The sequence below is a fragment of the Protobothrops mucrosquamatus genome, unplaced genomic scaffold (genome assembly GCF_001527695.2).
Source record: "Protobothrops mucrosquamatus isolate PMUCROS unplaced genomic scaffold, P.Mucros_1.0 scaffold182, whole genome shotgun sequence".
Lineage (NCBI taxonomy): Eukaryota > Metazoa > Chordata > Lepidosauria > Squamata > Viperidae > Protobothrops > Protobothrops mucrosquamatus.
The window spans coordinates 320,460-340,119 of NW_015386541.1; the positions used below are offsets into that span (position 1 = coordinate 320,460).

General features: G+C 49.1%; 1 protein-coding gene across 1 annotated transcript; it reads left to right on the forward strand.

Annotated features, from left to right (window-relative positions):
- The first annotated feature begins 17,546 nt into the window (after positions 1 to 17,546).
- MARCKSL1 (MARCKS like 1) lies at positions 17,547 to 19,660 on the forward strand. The gene is made up of 2 exons (XM_015813694.1): positions 17,547 to 17,636; positions 19,004 to 19,660. The coding sequence occupies exons 1-2, from the start codon at positions 17,547 to 17,549 to the stop codon at positions 19,658 to 19,660; spliced, it is 747 nt and encodes a 248-aa protein (XP_015669180.1).

The window sequence follows — 19,660 nt, forward strand, 5'->3', positions numbered from 1 at the left end:
AAGATTGGGCTGATTGGAACTTGATCCCAGCCTAGATGAGAAGCAGAGATCTTGCTGGTGTTCTGATCTTATGCTCATCCAAGATGGAGTCCTATCATCATCTATACTAAGACCACTTCAGTCCTAGACTCTCAGTATGTTGTTTCAGCATGGATTCTTCTAGAGCTCTGTCCATGATATACTTAAATCCCTGTTGCCCAAACCTTGTGGTTATGTCCCTTTGCGTTTCCTGATAGTTCCAGGGCGTATAATAGTGAGGTTCTTGTGGAAGACTAAAGACAGCAATCTTGATCCTCAGTCACAGAAGCTGCCAGAAGGACAGGAGTTTGACAGCACCTCTCTCCTTAACACGTTGGGTTAAAAGGCAGAAGCTATTGCCAGCGAGCCACAGGGCAGTTGTGGGGAGAAATTGGGGGGGGGGGGGGGGNGAGAGGGAGGAAGGAAGGAAGGAAGAATAAATGTGAAATAAAGAAAGGGAGAGAAGGAAGGAAGGAAGGATGGATAAATGTGGAATAAAGAAAGGAAAAGAAAGGGAGGAAAGGAGGGAAAGGAGGAAGAAAGAGAGGGAGGAAGGAAGGAAGGAAGAATAAATGTGAAATAAAGAAAGGGAGAGAAGGAAGGAAGGAAGGATGGATAAATGTGGAATAAAGAAAGGAAAAATAAATGTGGAATAAAGAAAGGAAAAGAAAGGGAGGGACGGAGGGAGGGAGGGAGGGAGGGAGCGAGCAAAGGGAGGGAGGGAGATGTCTTGCATAGACAGTTGCTGGTCAACGTGTGTACAGCTTGCTTTGAAGGCTGCTTCTGAGTTGACTTTCTCAGCCTCATCCCTGGTTGCCCAGAAGGACCCATTCCTGGCTACCTGCTCCCTTCCTTGCCTCTGTGTCCGCAGAGCTCGTACTACTCTCACTTAGTGGGAGGATTCTCTCTCAGCCTTTCCTCTCCTCTCCCCCACATCCTCCTTTCTCCGCACAGGCCAGCTTTCTCTCCCCCCCCCCCCCGCCCTGCTTTTCTGGGGCCGTCAGATGCTGCTGAAAAGGAACAATGCCGGCATTGTCTCTGCTGGCGCACAGGCTTCAAACTCCAGTAGGGCAACAAAAAGACACATTGACTCGGAGGGAGAAAGGGTCCCATAGATTGCAGTGTCACATTTGGGACTGGGGGATGGGGGGGAGAGGCCTGTCTTGGTGGACAGAACATCGGAGGATTATTTTCTCTGGCCGCAGATGCTCAGAGCCGGATTGCTGGAAACATCCTCCTGTTTTCCTGGATGAGTGATCTCCAATGGGATCAAAACAGAGGCTGCTGTTTTAACTGAGTTCACACAACTTGCCAGTCTGGACTAAAATAAGGGGGGGGGAGTGTTGATATGTTGTGTGAACCAGGCTATCAGGTTAAACTATATCAGTGGCAATTGATGCAGCTGGTACAACTGGTGCAGCTGGTACAGTTTAATCTGAGAAGACGGTTAGGCATCTCCCTTACTCCCCTGAGCACAGCATGAAGATATCCCAAGGCCATCTCTTTCTCTTCTGACCACAGGATGTGGCCCTCCCAGCCTCAGGTCACAGCAAGACATCTTGGTCACTTTTATATGTTTAGTTTTCAAGTGGCGTTTTGTCTTTTCTTCCAACACCACTTTTTTTTGACAATGTGGTGGATGACACTCAAAGGGACAAAAACTTGCTAGTTCCTACTGACTGCTTTGGGCACACCGCCTCCTCTTTATGGCCATTTTAGATCTACTGGGCACAGGAGAGTTGAGACACCACAGCCTTTCTAGCGTTGAGATTCAGAGCTGAAACAAGTGGAGAACACCTGCTTCAGTGATGGCGAACCTTTTAGAGACCGAGTGCCCAAACTGCAACCCAAAACCCACTTATGCATCGTCGAGTGCCGGGTGGGTGTGGCCCATTGAGTGGCCGTGGCCCATTGGGTGAGTGTAACTGCAGTGGTAATGGCAGACTGGGTGGGACTAAAAAGTTCAATCAATCAATTCCAACTTTGCGAGATCTTTTTCTTTCCCACGAGAAGTTGAAATTGACTGATTGAACCTTTTTTTGTGTGCACGGTGGCAGAGGCCTAAAGCGAAAAGGTTTTATAAAACCCAGCTGAAGGCCTAGGACTGGGGCGACGGCGCACGTGCCCACAGAGAGGGCTCTGAGTGCCGCCTCTGGCACCCGTGCCATAGGTTCGCCACCACTGACCTACTTGGTGCCTTTGCAAAACCATGGATATTGTCTGCAGGCCAGCGTGACCACATCAGGGGAGGTCAATGTTGAGAACTAAGGGACGCCTAGCTTCTGGATTTCACCGATAGCCGAGCCTTTCCTCCAGGTCAGAGCTGGAGACAAGAATCATGTCTAGTGATAGGGCACAAACCCTGCCTTTTCACCCAAACACTGGTCTGCATCTGTCTTCAGAGATAACTGGTGACTTCCAGGAAGTTCTAATTTTGGAGTTTATTCACTGCTTTGGTTATCTAGACATTTTGTTTCTAGACCTTAGCTGACCCACTGCCTCTGATCTCCTGCAGGGTTTCCCAACCTTCAGACCTTTAAGTTGCGTGAACTTCAACTCCCAGGAGTTACCAAGGTTGGTAAATGGTGTCCTACTGAGATGTACACCACTGGAAACCATCAAGTCTGATCCTAGCACCTCTTGGTCACACAAGCTGGCACGGAAGCACATCTAGGCTGGCAGACCACAAGAGTTCCATGCCACGTGAGACCCTTTGATAGGCAATGGAGATGTCTCTCTCTCTGTGTGTGTTATTAACTGCACTAAGTACCACACATCTCTTCCCAGAGGTCCTCAACAAATGCACTATCTCCCTTCCTTGGTGTTGTGCTGGTTTTTTGAGGAATTTTCTAGGAGGAAGAGAAAACAGATCAGGTACGTACAGCGCACAAAATCAGGATTAGCAGACAAAAGTTGTCACATGTTTTGCTGGCCAATGGTTTGGCAAGACAAAAATATTTTGTTCTCCAAAATGGCTACAGTGCAGAGGTTCGGAGCCCCTCAAAATTCTGGCAGTTGAGGTTAGAGTCATGACAGTTCAAGAATCTATTGTTGTATTTACTTGTTACTGATTTACAGTTTCATCCATTTGTCAATCATTTGTGCTGCTCCAAGAACTGTTTAAATCAGCGCTGTTTTTTTTCCTGGTTGGATAAGGAAATCCTGGAATTCAAGGATATAAATAAAGGCCTAGGACAAGGGTCGAAGGAGACTTATAGCTCCAGTCAAGATCGATCCCATCTCTGGAAGCAAAATGATCGTCAAATCGTAACTTTTCATGTGATGCAGACTGGGAAAATTATTGAATAAATGGAGAATAATTTTAGCAATTTTATTTAATTAACCAGATGAACTTTTCATTAAACCAGATTACCTTTTTCTCCTGGTCACGCTCACTCTTTGGAGCGTGGCCACTGCATGCCATTGGAAGGTCGGGTGTGGTCAAGTCTAAAAGAGATGACACAATCCTGTCCCAGAGCAACGGGGAAGCCCACCCCCACCCCCACCCCCACCCCAGCTGCATTCATGCTTACCGGATTCCTTTTAAAAGAAAAATCTGAGTTCTGCAGTGCTTGCCCAGCACTAATCTCTGTTAGCAGTAGTGGCTTTTTACGTGGTAGCAGGGGGTGCCAATTCAGCTCATTTGGTTAGCTTGTAGTTCAGGGGGGGGGTTGGTTTTTTGGTTTTTTTTTTTGCAAAGGTAGAAAGTAGATTCATTTCGACCCATTAAGTAACTGGCGTGAATCTCATAGCAAAGCACCAAAATATGATCTGATGGTCCTCTGGGGCCAAATGCAGCTCTAGCTTCAGGAAAGGGATTGTCAGCTTCAGTGCATGAATCTGCCACTCTAAAGGTGCCCAGCGAAGGGCTGGCGCGCCAAGGGAAGTCTGGCTGAGTGACTTTCCTCTCTGCCTTCTTCCAAACTGGGACCACTGCTGGCTGGCAGGGCCCAAGAGACACCCATCCCACAGAAGGGACGGGGGTGCATTGCCGGGCTGCAGGAGATGCACCCAGGAGTCCTTGTGGCAGCTGTGCCAAGGCCCTGGTGGGAAAAGTGCCATTTGGCCTGAAATGCCTTTTGTTTTCCTTGTCCGCTTCTCTTTTAATGAGGCTCTGAAACCAACTCCATCTTCTGCTCTGCGCCTGCCTGCCTGCCAAAAGCTGACTGTGCAGCCGCAGCCACAGACTTCGGGGGGGGGAGGGGGAGAGGGGGCGAGGGCCAGTGGCCAAAGGCCAAGAGAGACTAGTGACCTCCTGAGCGGACTTCCCTTCCCTTTGGCTGCCAGCTAAAAGTCAGTCTCTCTCTCTCTCACACACACACACATACATTCTTTCTTTCTCTTTCTGCCTTTCTCTTTCCCTTTCTTTTTCTCTTTCTCTTTCTCTCTTTGTTCTTTCTCTCTCCTTCTTTCTCTTTCTGTCTCTCAGGGCTTGGAGCCATCTGTTTATGGGAAGGCAAGTCCACTGGCAACCCCGTGAGTCCAGGTCCCAGGGAGGACTTGAGATAAAAGGCAACGCTCAGCTGCCTCCTGCCCCCAGGATGGGGCTGTTTGCACCGAGGCACCTCTGCCTTGCTGACCCCCCAAACAAAAAAGCTGCAGAATGTGCCCTGCCTTCTTAAAATGACCTTCTAGACCAGTGGTGGCGAACCTATGGCACGGGTGCCAGAGGCGGCACTCAGAGCCCTCTCTGTGGGCACGCGCGTCGCCGCCCCAGTCCTAGGCCTTCAGCTGGGTTTTATAAAACCTTTTCGCTTTAGGCCTCCGCTGCCGTGTGCAAAAAAAAAAAAAAGGTTCAATCAATCAGTCAATTTCAACTTCTCGCGGGAAAAAAAACGATCTTGCAAAGTTGGAATTGATTGATTGAACCTTTCAGTCCCACCCAGTCTGCCGTTACCACCGCAGCCAATGGGACACCCCCCCCAATGGGCCACACTCAGCCAATGGGCAATACCCACCCGGCACCCGACGATGCATAAGTGGGTTTTGGGTTGCAGTTTGGGCACTCGGTCTCTAAAAGGTTCGCCATCACTGTTCTAGACTTTGTTTTCTCAACCAGAGAGAGTGGACTTCGACTATCAGAATTCGCCAGTCCCCATTAAAAGTGCTAAAGCCACACTAGGCTAATAATAATGGTTTTTGCGGTGTAGGGTACAAAATGGCTCTGTGTCCAATTGACGTAAGGGGTGTCATGATTTAAGGCAATGTTTCTCAATCTCAGCAAGTTTAAGAGGAGTAGATCTCAACTCCCAGAATTCCCCTGCTGCCTGGGCAATTCTGGGAGTTGAAGTCCACACATCTTCAGATTGTTGAGGTTGAGAACCACTGTTCTAAATCGAGAAGGGAATTCATTCCTTGATTGTCTTCCTTTGTTTTCTTCTACTCTTTCCTCTCTTTTTCTTCTCTGTTCCTTGCTTCCCCCCCCCACTTCCTTAACATTGTTTCCTTTGGAAAATACATGGAAAGGGATTGGCTTCATTGACACACCTTGCTAACCATCTATTGTTCCTCCTTAAAGTCTCCTTACAATGTCTTGGTAAGGCCACACTTGGAATACTGCATCCAGTTTTGGTCACCGTGATGTAAAAAAGATGTTGAGACTCTAGAAAGAGTACAGAGAAGAGCAACCAAGATGATTAGGGGACTGGAGGCTAAAACATATAAGGAACGGCTGCTGGAATTGGGGATGTCTAGTTTAACGAAGAGAAGGACGAGGGGGGACATGATAGCAGTGTTCCAATATCTCAGGGGCTGCCCCAAAGAAGAGGGAGTCAAGCTGTTCTCCAAAGCACCAGAGGGCAGGACAAGGAGCAACGGATGGAAACTCATCAAGGAGAGAAGCAACCTAGAACTAAGGAGAAACTTCCTGACAGTTAGAACAATTAACCAGTGGAACAACCTGCCTCCAGAAGCTGTGAATGCTCCAACACTGGAAGTTTTTAAGAAGAGACTGGACAGCCATTTGTCTGAAATGGTATAGGGTTTCCTGCCTGAGCAGGGGGTTGGACTAGATGACCTCCAAGGTCNAAGGAGAAACTTCCTGACAGTTAGAACAATTAACCAGTGGAACAACCTGCCTCCAGAAGCTGTGAATGCTCCAACACTGGAAGTTTTTAAGAAGAGACTGGACAGCCATTTGTCTGAAATGGTATAGGGTTTCCTGCCTGAGCAGGGGGTTGGACTAGATGACCTCCAAGGTCCCTTCCAACTTTATCATTATTATTATGTATCTGTTTCTTGTGTAACGTGTTCGTTGCAAGATAAAGTGCTCTGCATTTTCATCCACTTCTTGTGTAATATTTTAATTCCAAGCAGGAGACATCAATGAGGCCCTTGGCAAGAATGAATGAACCTCACTTGGATTGCAAGGTTATTTGTTCTTAACCATTTTTCGTCATACTCACCCTCTTTCATTCTTCTTTTACTGTTACAGATTAATGTGATCTTGTTTATAATGTTTTGAATCTGTGAACTGCCCAGACTCATTAGGGGTCAGGCAGCATGTAACTATAAATGAAAATAAATAATAAAAAACCAGCTACTTCAAAGTTTTCCCCCCCAAAAAAATATTTGGGATCTTTTAGAAGGATTTCTTCTGCCCTTCAGATACTTCCCGTATCGCGGCACTTCTGTTTCAAAGGGCTGCTTAATTAACCTGTGCCATGTGTGTCATGATGTCATGAACTGTATCATGTAATCATAATTTTGTAGTCCTTGAGTAATAATAATTGTTCTGACCACCGGAGCGCGTGACAGATTTGCAAACACACACTGCCACAGACTGATCAACCAGAGGCCCTAATGGTTGTGTCAAACGAGAGAGAGAGGACGAGGCCCACGGTGGAAGCTGCTTTGAAAAGCTGTGTCCTCCTTAGGAAGCCCTGAAGAGAAATGAAGCATCCTGAAGCAGTGCTACTCTACCCCCACCCTTCCCGTCTTCTCCGGGTGTCCTGGACAAGCTAGTCTTTGTAGTTATAACCTTTGGCAACAGAGAAGTAGAGCCTTTATGGCTCCACCTGCATCCTCACTCCTTCCCTCCCTTTCTTTGAACTGGCCATCAATTGTGTCTCTTGGATGTTGCATCCATTGGCATCGATGCTGGATGAAAAGGTTGCTTTCATCTTCTGAATAATGAAGGACAGAGGGAAGGTAGCCAGCTCTCATTTTCCATGCCTCAAATGTCTCTGAAGTCATCACTACTNCTCCTCCTCCTCCTCCTCCTCCTCCTCCTCCTCCTCCTTCTTCTTCTCTCTTCCTCCTCCTCTATATCATAGTGGAACTGCAACTCCCACAATCTATGGATTTTGGCTGGGAATTCTTGGAGTTGCAACCCTAAATGAACAAGAGCCACCAACTTGAAGAAAGACTGATCTGCTTACACAGATAGCAGCTCTCTGGGTTTTCAAGGCATAGGATTCTTTCCCAACTTTCTCGGGACATATGCAACATTCGGTCTGGGACTGTGGGCTTGAAAAGCTGGTGCTCTGTTGTACACACAAAAGCTGGTGCTCTATATTACACATTTTCCCGAGGATCCCAGGACCACAGCGCAAAGTGAATTCCTTGAGCCCTGCAAGAAATTAACCTACAGAAGAATGTATTTGCCCTTTTCAGGGTGAAGCCTTCAATCGCTTAGACTGGAAAGTAATTCTATTAGCGATCGTAAATGTTAGTGACATTTCAATGCAGATGAAATGAAATCAAATTTAATTTTCCTCCTGGCCCTGTGTAAGTTTTGAATGAACCCAATCATACAAAAAGGCCAACAGCCCGGGACACGTTTCATGGTAATGGGACAGAGCTGGGCTACCATATCTGGACTACAACAATCCAGATGGCCACAAGATGGCAGCAAACCTTAACAGGAAATGTTCTTTGCTGCCATCTAGCATCAGTCAAGGCTTTGCAAGCTGGATGTGGTTGTCCTAAAGAGGAATGGTTCCAAAAATGACCTTTGCGTCCTCCTGTGGCCCTTTCCTGATGATCCAGTAATAAAAGTTGAAGCAGAAGACATGGTTTTGCCAGTCCCCTAATGCAGGGGTCCCCAACCTTGGCGACTTGAAGACTTGCAGACTTCAACTCCCAGAATTCCTCAACCAGCTTTGCTGGCTGAGGAATTCTGGGAGTTGAAGTCTGCAAGTCTTCAAGTCGCCAAGGTTGGGGACCCCTGCCCTAATGCCCAAAGTCAGGTAGGAGGGGAAAGAGAAAAAGAGAAAGGGGGGGGAATCTTGCTCTCATTTGTATTCAAAGGAGCACAGCATCAGTTAAAAATGCCACCATACACCACAGACAAGCAAAACAAACAGACCCCTAATAAAACCTCACAATTAACTTTATAGGGCAGCTTTACGGGCTGCTTTGAGAGCAAGTTCCAGTGAGTTCCATCCTGCTGACCTGAGTCTGCTTAGATTCAGCAGAGAATCTCAAGGATCTCCCATCAGCTAAAATACAAATAATTGGACAAGGAGGATTCCTGATTCAGCTGCTATATAGTGAGCTAAACCCCACAAGGGCCTAATTTCTTCGGAGATCAAATTCGGTGTGGTTACCTATAGCTGTCAGATACGAGTGGATCTGAACTTAATCTAGATGGGCTTAAACTCCACGGTGAATGGGAACTTGACACTGTTTTTGCACTGAAACTATATTTAAAGTACAGACAGTCCTCATTCTATGACCACAACTGGGACTGGGTCTTCCATTGCTAAGGAATGCAGTCATTAAGTGAAACATGCCCAATTTTACGGCTTTTTTGCCACAGAAATTAAGCGAATCACGCATTCGTTATTGAATCCAGCTTCCCGCATTGACTTTGCTTGCCAGAAGTCAGCTGGAAGGCAGCAAATGGAGATCACGTCACCCCAAGACGCTGCATGCAGGCAGGCACCAGGTGAGAAAGCAGGAGACTGCGAGTTCAAGTCCTACTTGAGCCGTGAAATCCAGCGGGGTGACTTTGGGCCTGTCACACCGTTCCTCAACCCAACTCACCTTTCAGGGTTTCAGTTGCATGGAAAAGAGGAGGAAGTGGATGTGTTTGCTGCCTTGAGTTATTTATAAAAATAAAAATAAATAAAATAAAAACAATAAAATAAAAATAATTAAAATAATAGATAAAATAAAAACAACAGATAAAATAAAAATAACTAATAAATAAAATAAAAGTGGGATATAAATAATTTAAAAAAGTAAATACATGCAATGGTCATAACTATGAGGACTGATCATAAGTCACTTTTTTTCAATGCTAGCATAACGGTCACTAAACCAGTGGTCATAAAACAAGGACTACCTGTGATTACGTTAAAAACATCTAGCTTCACTTGATTCTTTTCTTTACCCTTTGATTTCTTCTCTCTGTCAGATACTCACAAATAATAACAGAACTGGGGAAAGCAAAGCCATTGTTTACTATGTGCTGGTTTTGACTGGAAACCAGAAGTACATTCCAGTTTCTGGCAAAACCACTATTAAGTCGCAGTCACCTGACTACAAGACCACAACTTGATTTGTGGGCCATTTGCTGAGTGACCGAAATGCACATACATGATGTGGCTGGTGGGGCCGTGTCAGGATTTGAAACCGGGTCATGAGTAGGGGTCACTAAGAAACTTCAATTGGTCACTGAGCAACTGGTTGTAAGTCAAGGACTACCTGTTGTAAGTCAAGGACTACCCTAACCCTACCTTTTGGTGTAGACTGGAAAACAGCCTTGGAATTTCCTGGAGGTCTACTGTACCTTTAATAAAAAGAAAACCCTTCCCAAGCGCTATTATAACATTTAAAAAGAAGCAGTAAGAGGGGGGGAAAAGAACACTCCAGGAGGGAGACCTGACTTAAAAAGCGCATTAAGAGGGGTTAGTTAACGGGCAATAATCAAACTGTTCACCATTCCACCTGCTGTCCCAATGGAAGCAGTAAAAAGAGTTGAAATAGCAAGGAGGAAGCTGCTAATTAATCTTGCAAGGGACCTTTCCTGAACCACACTGACCTGCAGGTACAAAGGACAGAAGGCTCTTGGTGATGAAGCCAAGTGCTGCTGGGGATGGGGCTATTTTAGGGGTTGTATGAAATGGCTGCTTTAACTCTGTTTCCACTGGAGAGTGAAAAGGAATGCCTCAAAAGTGCTCAAAAGCCGTGGAATGAAAGCAGATTCTCTGATCTACAAAAAAAATGGACGTCTCCGCTGATCTTCCCTTAAGTGTTGCACGCCTATTCTTAACAGCCCAACATCGGCTTCTAGACAGTGTGTGGGTGGGGAGTCTGCCCTGCCCCAGGCACAAGACAGGAGAAGTTATGGCCTTGCCAAATGCTCTTGAAATACATCATCCCAAGGGCGAGAGGAAAAGATCTGTTTGGAAATTTGCCAGCAAGGACTACTAATGGCTCTGAATAATAAAACTTTGAAAAAGATTCAGAAGATGTGCTTCGGACCCCCTACAAACCTTAATTAAGATCGCTCAACTTTTCTCAGGCTTCTGGAAGAGCCTGGGGTAAGAAAAAGACGCAGCTACTTTAAAGAGCTTGGGAGTCCAACTCTTAAATGCAGCCGCACCTTTTTTTTTTTAGGCTTGGGAAGAAAACTTGAAAAGGGCCGGGCTACTTTAATTTGTAGCACAAAGATGCAGGGGGACAGGGCCAAAAGATTTTTTCTCGATCATTTAGAAGAGTGCATAGCTGCACTGAAAAATACCGAGCAAGTATGATTCACGTTACAACGGATCGCTTGTCTTGCGTAAGGCATCTTCAAGAACAGTTTTCTAGCCATTTCAGTCCACCTGGAAGGAATGACTGGGCTAGAACAGGGGTAGTCAACCTTGGCTCTTTTATGACTCGTGGACTTCAACTCCCAGAATTCCTGAGCCAGCTTAGCTGGCTCAGGAATTCTGGGAATTGAAGTCCACGAGTCATAAAAGAGCCAAGGTTGACTACCCCTGGGCTAGATGATCCTCGATTCTGGTCAATTAAATTGACCAAACCAATCTAGCCCAGGGGGGCAATAAATATCCTGTGGAATATCATCCTCCCTGAAGTGAAATTGGTCCCAACCCTACTAATGTTCCAGAAATGGAGGGAAACTAATCAAAGAGAGAAGCAACCTAGAATTAAGGAGAAATTTCCTGACAGAACAATTAACCAGTGGAACAACCTGCCTCCAGAAGTTGTGAATGCTCCAACACTGGAAGTTTTCTCTGAAATGGTATAGGATTTCCAAAGTCCCTTCTAACATCATCATCATCATCATCATCATCATCATCATCATCATCATCATCATCATCATCATCATCATTATTATTATTTAGACATAAACCTCAGTCAACTGAACATTCAAATTGGCTGGCACTGATGGTTGACACGGGTTGCTACCAGCATCCTAGGTGTCAACCAGGTACCCCGTTAAAATATAAGATGTTCCGAGTAGCGCAGTTTTTTTGTAACTTTGCTGGAGTTATTGCAGGAAGCTGCAGTTTCTTGATGTATTTTGCAAAGTTTTGGGACATAGTTCCCAGTGCCCCGATGACAATGGGTATCACTGTTACACCTTTCATCCATAATCGCGCAGTTTTGATGGCCAGGTCACGATATTTTGTAGTTTTTTCCAGTTCTTTTTCTTCGACTCTGGCATCTCTTGCTACAGCAAGATCAATCAGCTGTACGCTTCGGTTCTCTACAACTGTGATATCCGGCGTGTTGTGTTCCAAATGGCGATCTGTCTGTATTCGAAAGTCCCACCAGATCTTCACCCTCTCATTCTCAACGACTTTTTCCACCCTATGTTCCCACCACTTTTCGGACACAGGCAAGTCGTGTTTTTTACACAGTGCCCAGTGGATTAATTTAGCAACTCGGTCATATCTAGCTTTGTAGTCAGTTTGCGCGATTTTGCTACACTCACAGATTAGATGTGAAACAGTTTCAACTTTGTCATTGCAAAGTCGGCAATTTGGATTGTCAGTGGATTTGTTGTTGTTGTTATTGTTGTTGTTATTATATAAATTTGCAATAGTGGCGAATATCTGTAGCTCTGTGTAGGATGAGGGTGAATGTTTATTCTCCCAGCTTGTGGGTTAGCCGCCAAACGTTTCATTACCAGGCTAAGTAACAGCTTCAGCGTTTAGGGCAGTGTTTCTCAACCTTAACAATTTTAAGGCATGTGGACTTCAACTCCCAGAATTCCACAGCCAGCAATGTTGGCTGTGGAATTCTGGGAGTTGAAGTCCACATGCCTTAAAATTGTCAAGGTTGAGAAACACCGGTAGGGAAACTCCACTGAAGATGTTAACCTAGCCTGGTAACGAAACGTTCAGAAACCAAACCACAAGCTCAGAGAACGAACCTTCACCCTCGTTCCAGAAATTCCTTTAGAACTTTGTGTTTTGTTAACAACCTTGAGAGTTTCAAAGGTACTTTCCCAAAAGGCAACTTTCTTGGATTTTTTCCTTGACATTTCGCTTCTCATCCAAGAAGCTTCTTCAGTTCTGACATAGCTGGTTGGGAAATTCTGGGAGTTGAAGTCTACCGATCTTAAAGTTGCCAAGATTGGACATCCCTGAATTAGCTTGCTCCGTATATTGTGTGAATGCCAGCAATCGGCTAATTCAGTAGCTGGGTGAGAAGCCTCATGCGAAGACAGCCAAAACTAGGAAACAGGAAGAAAAGAGAAAGGAATTTTAGGATCAAGAAATCATGACGATGGAAGGCTCCCAAAAATATCTCTCCATTCCGCCTCCAGTGTAGTTCTAAACAGGAGCAGTTGCAGGGGAGGAGGCAAAAAAGTCAAGATGGCAGCTGTGATGGTGAAACGGAAGCTCTACTTGTTTTTTAAGTGCTTTGATCCCCATTTTAATTCCTTCTGGCCACCCCTTGCAGACCACCCCAGTCCTTGAACATGAGAAGCTGGCAACTGGAGCTGGCAGTACCTCATCCCAAAGAGAATTCAGAATTAAACAGTGCCTCTTTACTCCACAGTGCCAGCCTAAAGATGATAAGGATTGGAACCAGCTCATTAAAAAAAAAAAAAAAAACCAGGTGGAATGGTTTTAGCGCAGTGGTTCTCAACCTGTGGGTCGGGACCCCATTTGGGGTCGATCGACCATTTCACAGGGGTCGCCAAGCAAGGCTGTCCGCCATTTTTTTTGTCCATTTTTTTTCTCTTTTCCGGCGGGTGCCTTACCTCCCTTGGGCTGGGCCAGCTGGTGGTCAGCCTGCTCCGTCTCTGCCGCTTGCCAGCTACGTCTCGGCCGGCGCAGGGGGCGCTCCCGGGCAGGGAAAGTCCTCGACTTACGACCGGTTGGGTAGTCCTCGACTTACGACCGGTTTAGTCCTCGACTTACGACCGGTTTAGTCCTCGACTTACGACCGGTTTAGTCCTCGACTTACGACCGGTTTAGTCCTCGACTTACGACCGGTTGGGGTCGCGGCATTAAAAAGGTTGAGAACCACTGTTTTAGCGTGATGAAGGGCAAAATAAATTGTACTTCTCACACTCAGCAGGAAGGACTCTGCAAAAGATCATTAGCTAAGGAGAGGCCTCTGCGTCTTGCCCCCCCCCCCCACCAGCTTTTAATCCAAAAATCAAACCAGATTTGGGGGTGGGCCAAGACAGAGAAACAATCGGGAGGAGCCATTGTGTTTCTCCACCTCCAGCCTTGCTGGACTTTTGTTTCCTTGCCCCCCACCCAGCCCTCCTCTTGGGAGACCTGCAGCTTCAATGGGCTGGAATTTGCTCCCTAGTAATTAGCTAATTCTGTTGCTATTTTTAAAATGACACGGAACGTCTCTTTTATTTGTTTGCCAGCTCCCATTCCTCTCTGGCAACATAGTCAAAATGCCAGGCGTTGGGGGAGTTGCTTAGGCTCAATCGATAAATCAACAAGGCTTGCGGCTTTAGCTTCTACTTCTAGCAACTACTCAAAGTTGGTGCTCCCCCCACCACCACCACCACTTTTGGACTGAAAATACCACCAGTTATTTAGAGAGTGGCAGAGAGCAGGAGGCCAGAGGCACCAGATGTTTGACTACCAGGGACGGGACACAGCTCTCCGAGGGGGTCTACAACAGTGTTTCTCAACCTTGGCAACTTGAAAATGGGTGCACTTCAGTTCCCAGAATTCCCCAGCCAGTATGCAGAATTCCCCAGCCATCGTGCTGGCTGGGGAATTCTGGGAGCTGGGGGTCCACACACCTTAAAACTTAATGAGGTTGAAAAACGTGGCTCAAATCTTGATTCCTCTTGCGTCAGTCAAACACGGAGGCATTTTGCGTACTACTCGGCAGAAATGATCACGATTAGCCTGTTCCGGGATTAAGAGTTTTTAATATTGGCTGTGGAATTCTGGGAGTTGAAGTCCACATGCCTTAAAATTGTCAAGGTTGAGAAACACTGCGTAAAGCTGATCCAAAGTTTGCACCGCCAATTCCCTAAATGCACACAGTTGTCTGGATTTTGTTGGTACTCTATGCAATGCCTATTTTGCCCTTCTTTGGGGATTAAATGGATTTAAAGAAACTGGGCAAAATCGTCCAACAGTCCTCTTGTCAATTCGCTTTTTGTTTTCGGCTGCTGTTTACTGGCAAACTAAATATGGGAAATTATTTTGGGGGGGAAAAAATGCAAACAACTTTGTAAGGCCTGAGAAGAATAAATGCATTGAAACCTGGTCTCCCATTTTAGCCACACACATATAATGCTTCTCAAAATCCCCCTTCGGTAGAAATGTCATTCTAAATAGGAATATTGAATATAGATGTTTAACTTGTTGATAATTTTTTTGAGGAAGGGAGAAAGCTTGCGAAACCTACTGAAGCTCGACCCCAGCATTTTTCACCTCTGGAAAGCCAGCGCTGCCTCTTCTCTTGGACCCCCAAGGGCTCCGGTGGAAAAGGAACCGAAAATAATTCAATTCACCCAGACAGTTCTCTTCCAGACCAAGACACAACACAGCCTTGCAACCTGGCGGAGAACAATAAGCGGCCGTCTATGGCCTTGATCTGGTAACACTGCTCTCTGCCCTGGCAACCTAGGCCCCCACAGCAGGAGACAGAAAGGGGTCAGGCCCACAAATGGCCAGCTCCCTCCATGGCTCTCCGGTGCCCTAACCTGCCCCTCTGCAAAGAAAAGTGGGTCTGGTGTTGCAAGCCTGTCCTTGGGGTGGAAGTTAATCAGTTTCCACTGGTAATCTAATCAACTAAATCACAGTGAGGTCATGTTCTCTCACCTTCACCAAGTCCTAAACCCTTCCTTAACCCCCCAACCCACCCCATTTCATACCCTCCCCCCCCCTCCAGGGTCAAAAATAAAACAGGCCGTTCCTGCCAAGAGGCTTCATGTATTGTGTGCGGAGAAGTAAATTCTTACGAAATTGACAACAACTCAAAGTGAAAGCAGTACAGTGTTTTACGACCTGAGAGTAAATACTGTATAAAGGCCCCAGGAGTAGCTGGATCAGAAAGCAAACATTCTCACTTCCACGCACAACAGGCCATATACACCCAGGAAACTCACAAATGGGGGGTTTTTGAAGATTTAGGGATATACTGCCTCAGCTGTAGGAAGTTCCCTTAATTAAGACTTGAAAGCTACACCCACTTAAATCTTCTCGCTGGCTTTTTCTAGGGGAAAAAAAAAGACTTCTTCTCTTGCAGCCAGAAACAATCAAATAGTTATCAACAACAGGTTTAAATGCAGTTTTTAAATGTTTAATTTTTTAATGTTTAATTTTTAATACGTTGTCGTTTTTTGCAATGGTTAAGGGGCATCCACAGGGTGGGAGTCAGGGAAAAAAGTGATACTTTCATTAAATGGTTCCAGGAGGCGCAATGAGTACCAAAAGCAAGGAGTTTCAAACAATTTTTCCCATAATATAATGAATTACAAGGCAGCCGACACCAACAAGTTCTAGCTTGTGCATTGAGTACCAAACAAACAATGAGTACCGGGACCAAATTTTCACGTCAAAATGCGTTCAATACCAAATTTGATGAGTTTCAAAGCAGTTGAGTACCAAGGTAGCACTGTATGAGCGTAGATGGGGTGTTATTAGCCAACAAGAGCACATCAAGGGAAACACAACACACAACACACACATTACGCCTAACTACATCCACTACCCTAAACTTAACTAACTTCTTCCAGCTTGTTCAATCCATTGTTATTGTGGTGGCAAAGAACCATGAAAGATCTAATCTCATCCACTTATTTTGAAAGCAGCTCTTCAAGAGATGATCTGATCCCCAAAGCCCTACATTTTGCACGCTCAATGGAAGTATACTAATTACCCTCAGCCAGTACAAATTCATATCCCACCTTCTGTGCTACCAAACTGGCATTTTGTGCAATTCTAAAAATAAAGTCCCAACAAGCAACTCAACGCTTCCTTCCTTAACCTGAACGCAGAACCACCACATTTAAGTCAGGAAGGCAAAGAAGCAAAAAAACAAACCACGCATTGAAAAAAGGCAATTTTGGGCCCTTAAGTAAGATGCAAACATCTCGCTAAGCCATCCTACAGTTTGCACGTGTTCAATTCGGGGCGCTACGCAAAGTCAACCGTCGTGGCTTGGCCAATAATTTAACACAGGGGTAGTCAACCTTGGCTCTTTTATGACTCGTGGACTTCAACTCCCAGAATTCCTGAGCCAGCTAAGCTGGCTCAGGAATTCTGGGAATTGAAGTCCACGAGTCATAAAAGAGCCAAGGTTGACTACCCCTGATTTAACACTTCGAACTGTTGCGTCAACCCAAGCGGATCACGTTTCATTTACTAAACCACGTTCAGCAAAGCTTATCAGCATCCTTACAGGAGCGTCAACCCCGAGGGAGCACAGCAGGTGCCCACAGGGGTTTTCACATCCCCAACGAAGGGGGGGGGGGGGGCGCAATCCTAAGAGGGAGAGAGGGGCGCTTCTCCAAAGTCAACCCCGGGGAGCGCCCACGTGGTCGGGGACCGCTCTGGACCGGCTACCCCAGACTTGATTTACCAAGAGCTACAGCAGAACGGGAGAGAGAGAGAGAACCGCACTCTGCACATGCTCAAGCGCACTCTGCACATGCACGAGCGCACCGGCGCAGGGCGCTCCTTGCCCGAGAGGTCCCCGCAAGGGCTGCCCGGCGAGGGTCTGCGGGGTCCGCCACGGCCGCGCCCTTGCAGCGTCCCCCCCCCCGCCCTGGCGCGAGCCGAGAGCCAGAAGCCCCCCCCCCGCCTCTTGGCGCCTCCCCCGGGCGGGGCTCCGGCGCCCGGCCCCGCCCCCGCGCGTGCGGCAGCCTTATTAGCCGCCGCTTTTGCGCACCGGGCTCAGTGCAAGCGAGGCGCGCGCGAGGAGTTGCGCGGAGGCTGCAACGGCTGAGCCAGGGACCCGAGCGAGCGAGCCAGCCAGCCAGCCAGCGACGCCCGGAGCGCGGCGCCTCCCGGGGTGGCCTCACCGCGTAGCGTCCCTCCAGGCGGCCGGGGCTCCTCTCCGTCTTGCCCTGCCTGCCCTGCCCTGATCGCCGCCCGCCCGCCCGCGCCCCTCTCGCCCGCAGCCGCGCCACCATGGGCAGCCACAGCTCCAAGGCCGCCAAGGGGGACGTGATGGCCCAGGACGCCGCCGGCGACGCCTCGCCCTCCAAGTCCAACGGCCAGGTGGGTCTGGGGCGCGCAGCCGGCCAACTGCCATTGTTCCCCGCGCTGCCGCCGAGGCTGCCCCGCCCGCCCGCCCGGCTCCGGCTTGGGCGCGGCAGCCTCTCGGGACCGCTCGCCGCGCTCGCCTGAAGCCCGCCGGACCTTGCCCGAGCCCGCTCCCGCTCGGCTGCCTCTTCCCCCCCGACCAGCCGGGGGCGCGGCGTGGTGGCGCGCCTTTGTTCGACGCCGAGCCCGGCAGACGGAGCGCATCGCCCTCCCTCGGCGTTCTCCTCCCTCCCGACGGGGAACAAAGGACCGGCGCGCTGGATCCCGACGCTGCATTGCGCGCATTCCCGGGCGAGGGGCGGGGGGGACGGGCAGAGCCGGGCGGGGAGGGGGGGGGGCTGCGCAGCCGGGTCATCGACAAGCTCCGTGCATGCGACGGGGGGGGGCCGCCCCGCCTGATTTCCGCCCTTTTGCGAGGAACCCCGAACCTCTGGCTCTCCAGGAGGGGCGGGACTGGGGCGCTTCGGCCTCGAAGGGACCCACGGGCGGGAGGCGCTTTTGCTAACGTGGCCCTCCCTCCCTGGGGCTCGCTTCGCCTTGCATTCATTCGTCCGTCCGTCCCTGCCGCCCCCCCCAGCGCCGCCGGACCGAGCGGCCCAATGGCGCGGCTTTGCATGGGGAGAGAAAGGCGCCCCCCCCTCCCCGCCTTTTTGCCCCCAGTGGGGATTCCCGCCGGCGGCGCTCCTGCACATTCGGGTCCCGCTCCCGGAGCGCGTCCTTGGCGCTGCAAGCCAGGCGGGCCGCGGCGGGAATGCGGCGCCCCCTGGCGGCGGCGCGCGGCACGCTCCCTTCCTGGGGGAGAGACGTTCCAGCCGCTCCCAGAAAAGGAGAGCCAAAGCTGGACTGGGGGGGGGGGGCGGGGGGCGCAAAGCGCTGCCCTCCGTCTTTTAGTTGGATCATCGGAGTCGTAGTGTGGCACCTGTGGGTGGAAGGAAAGCCAAAGTACCTGTTTTGCGGCCAGATCCAGCAGACATTCAGCCCATAGAACTGAGCCCATGGCGGTCCGGTCCAACTCGGTTAATTGTTCTGCTGCTCAATATAGTGGGGTAAACCCGGGTGATGTCGAACGGTTGGGTTGGATGCTGGGTGCAAGCCCCAAAAAAACGAATTAATTCAGTTACTTTGTTGTGTGAGCGCAGTCAAGGTTGGGTGCTATTGCCAGTGTGTGTGTGGCTCTTGGGACTATGGGATATGGGGTTTCAGTTCGTGCAATTGCGGGGGGGGGGGGGAGGATTTTTGTCAGCTGGATGGGATTCACGGATGCTGAGCTTCTCCCTTTTCAGAGCCGTAACTCTGGCGTACCTTTTGTTTACCCCCTCCAGGAAAACGGCCATGTGAAAGTCAACGGGGATCTGTCCCCTAAAGCCGATGGGGAGGTGAGCTCCCTGAACGACAGCGGCTCCGCAGAGGCCCCCAAGGAGCCTGCCAAGGCCGAGACGGGCGGCGGAGACGCCATTGAGCCAGCCCCAGTGGCCGAGGGCGAAGCCAAACCTGACGGAGCGGCCTCCACCAACGCTTCCAAGCAGACCCCCAAGAAGAAGAAGCGCTTCTCCTTCAAAAAATCCTTCAAGCTGAGCGGCATTTCCTTCCGGAAAGCCAAAAAGGAAACGGGAGACGCGTCGGCCACCTCCTCTCCCACCGAGGAGCAGCAGGGGAAGGCCGAAGCAGCGGAGGCCGAGGACCAGTCAGCCACCGCTGCCACCGAGGAGGGGGAGCAGGCCAATGCGCCCCAAGAGGAGACAGCAGCCCCCGTGGAAGCCGCGGCCGCTGCTCCGGCAGCCAAGCGGCAAGATGGCAGCGAGGAGCCAGCGAAGGAGGAGGAACAGCCACAGCAGCCGCCTTCCAGCGAGAGCCAGGGGGACGTAAAGCCAGATGAGAGCTCGGAATCTGCGGAGGTGGAGCCTAGCGCTGCGGCCGGCACTGCTGCTGCGGCCGACACTGCTGTTGCTGCTGCCGCCGCCGAGCAGAAAGAGGAATAG

Bases quoted from the DNA above. Each gene is read 5' to 3' on its own strand.
- MARCKSL1 (XM_015813694.1), top strand. From the start codon at position 17,547: ATGGGCAGCCACAGCTCCAAGGCCGCCAAGGGGGACGTGATGGCCCAG. The intron at 17,637-19,003 runs GTGGGTCTGGGG...TACCCCCTCCAG, and splicing joins CCTCCAAGTCCAACGGCCAG to GAAAACGGCCATGTGAAAGT.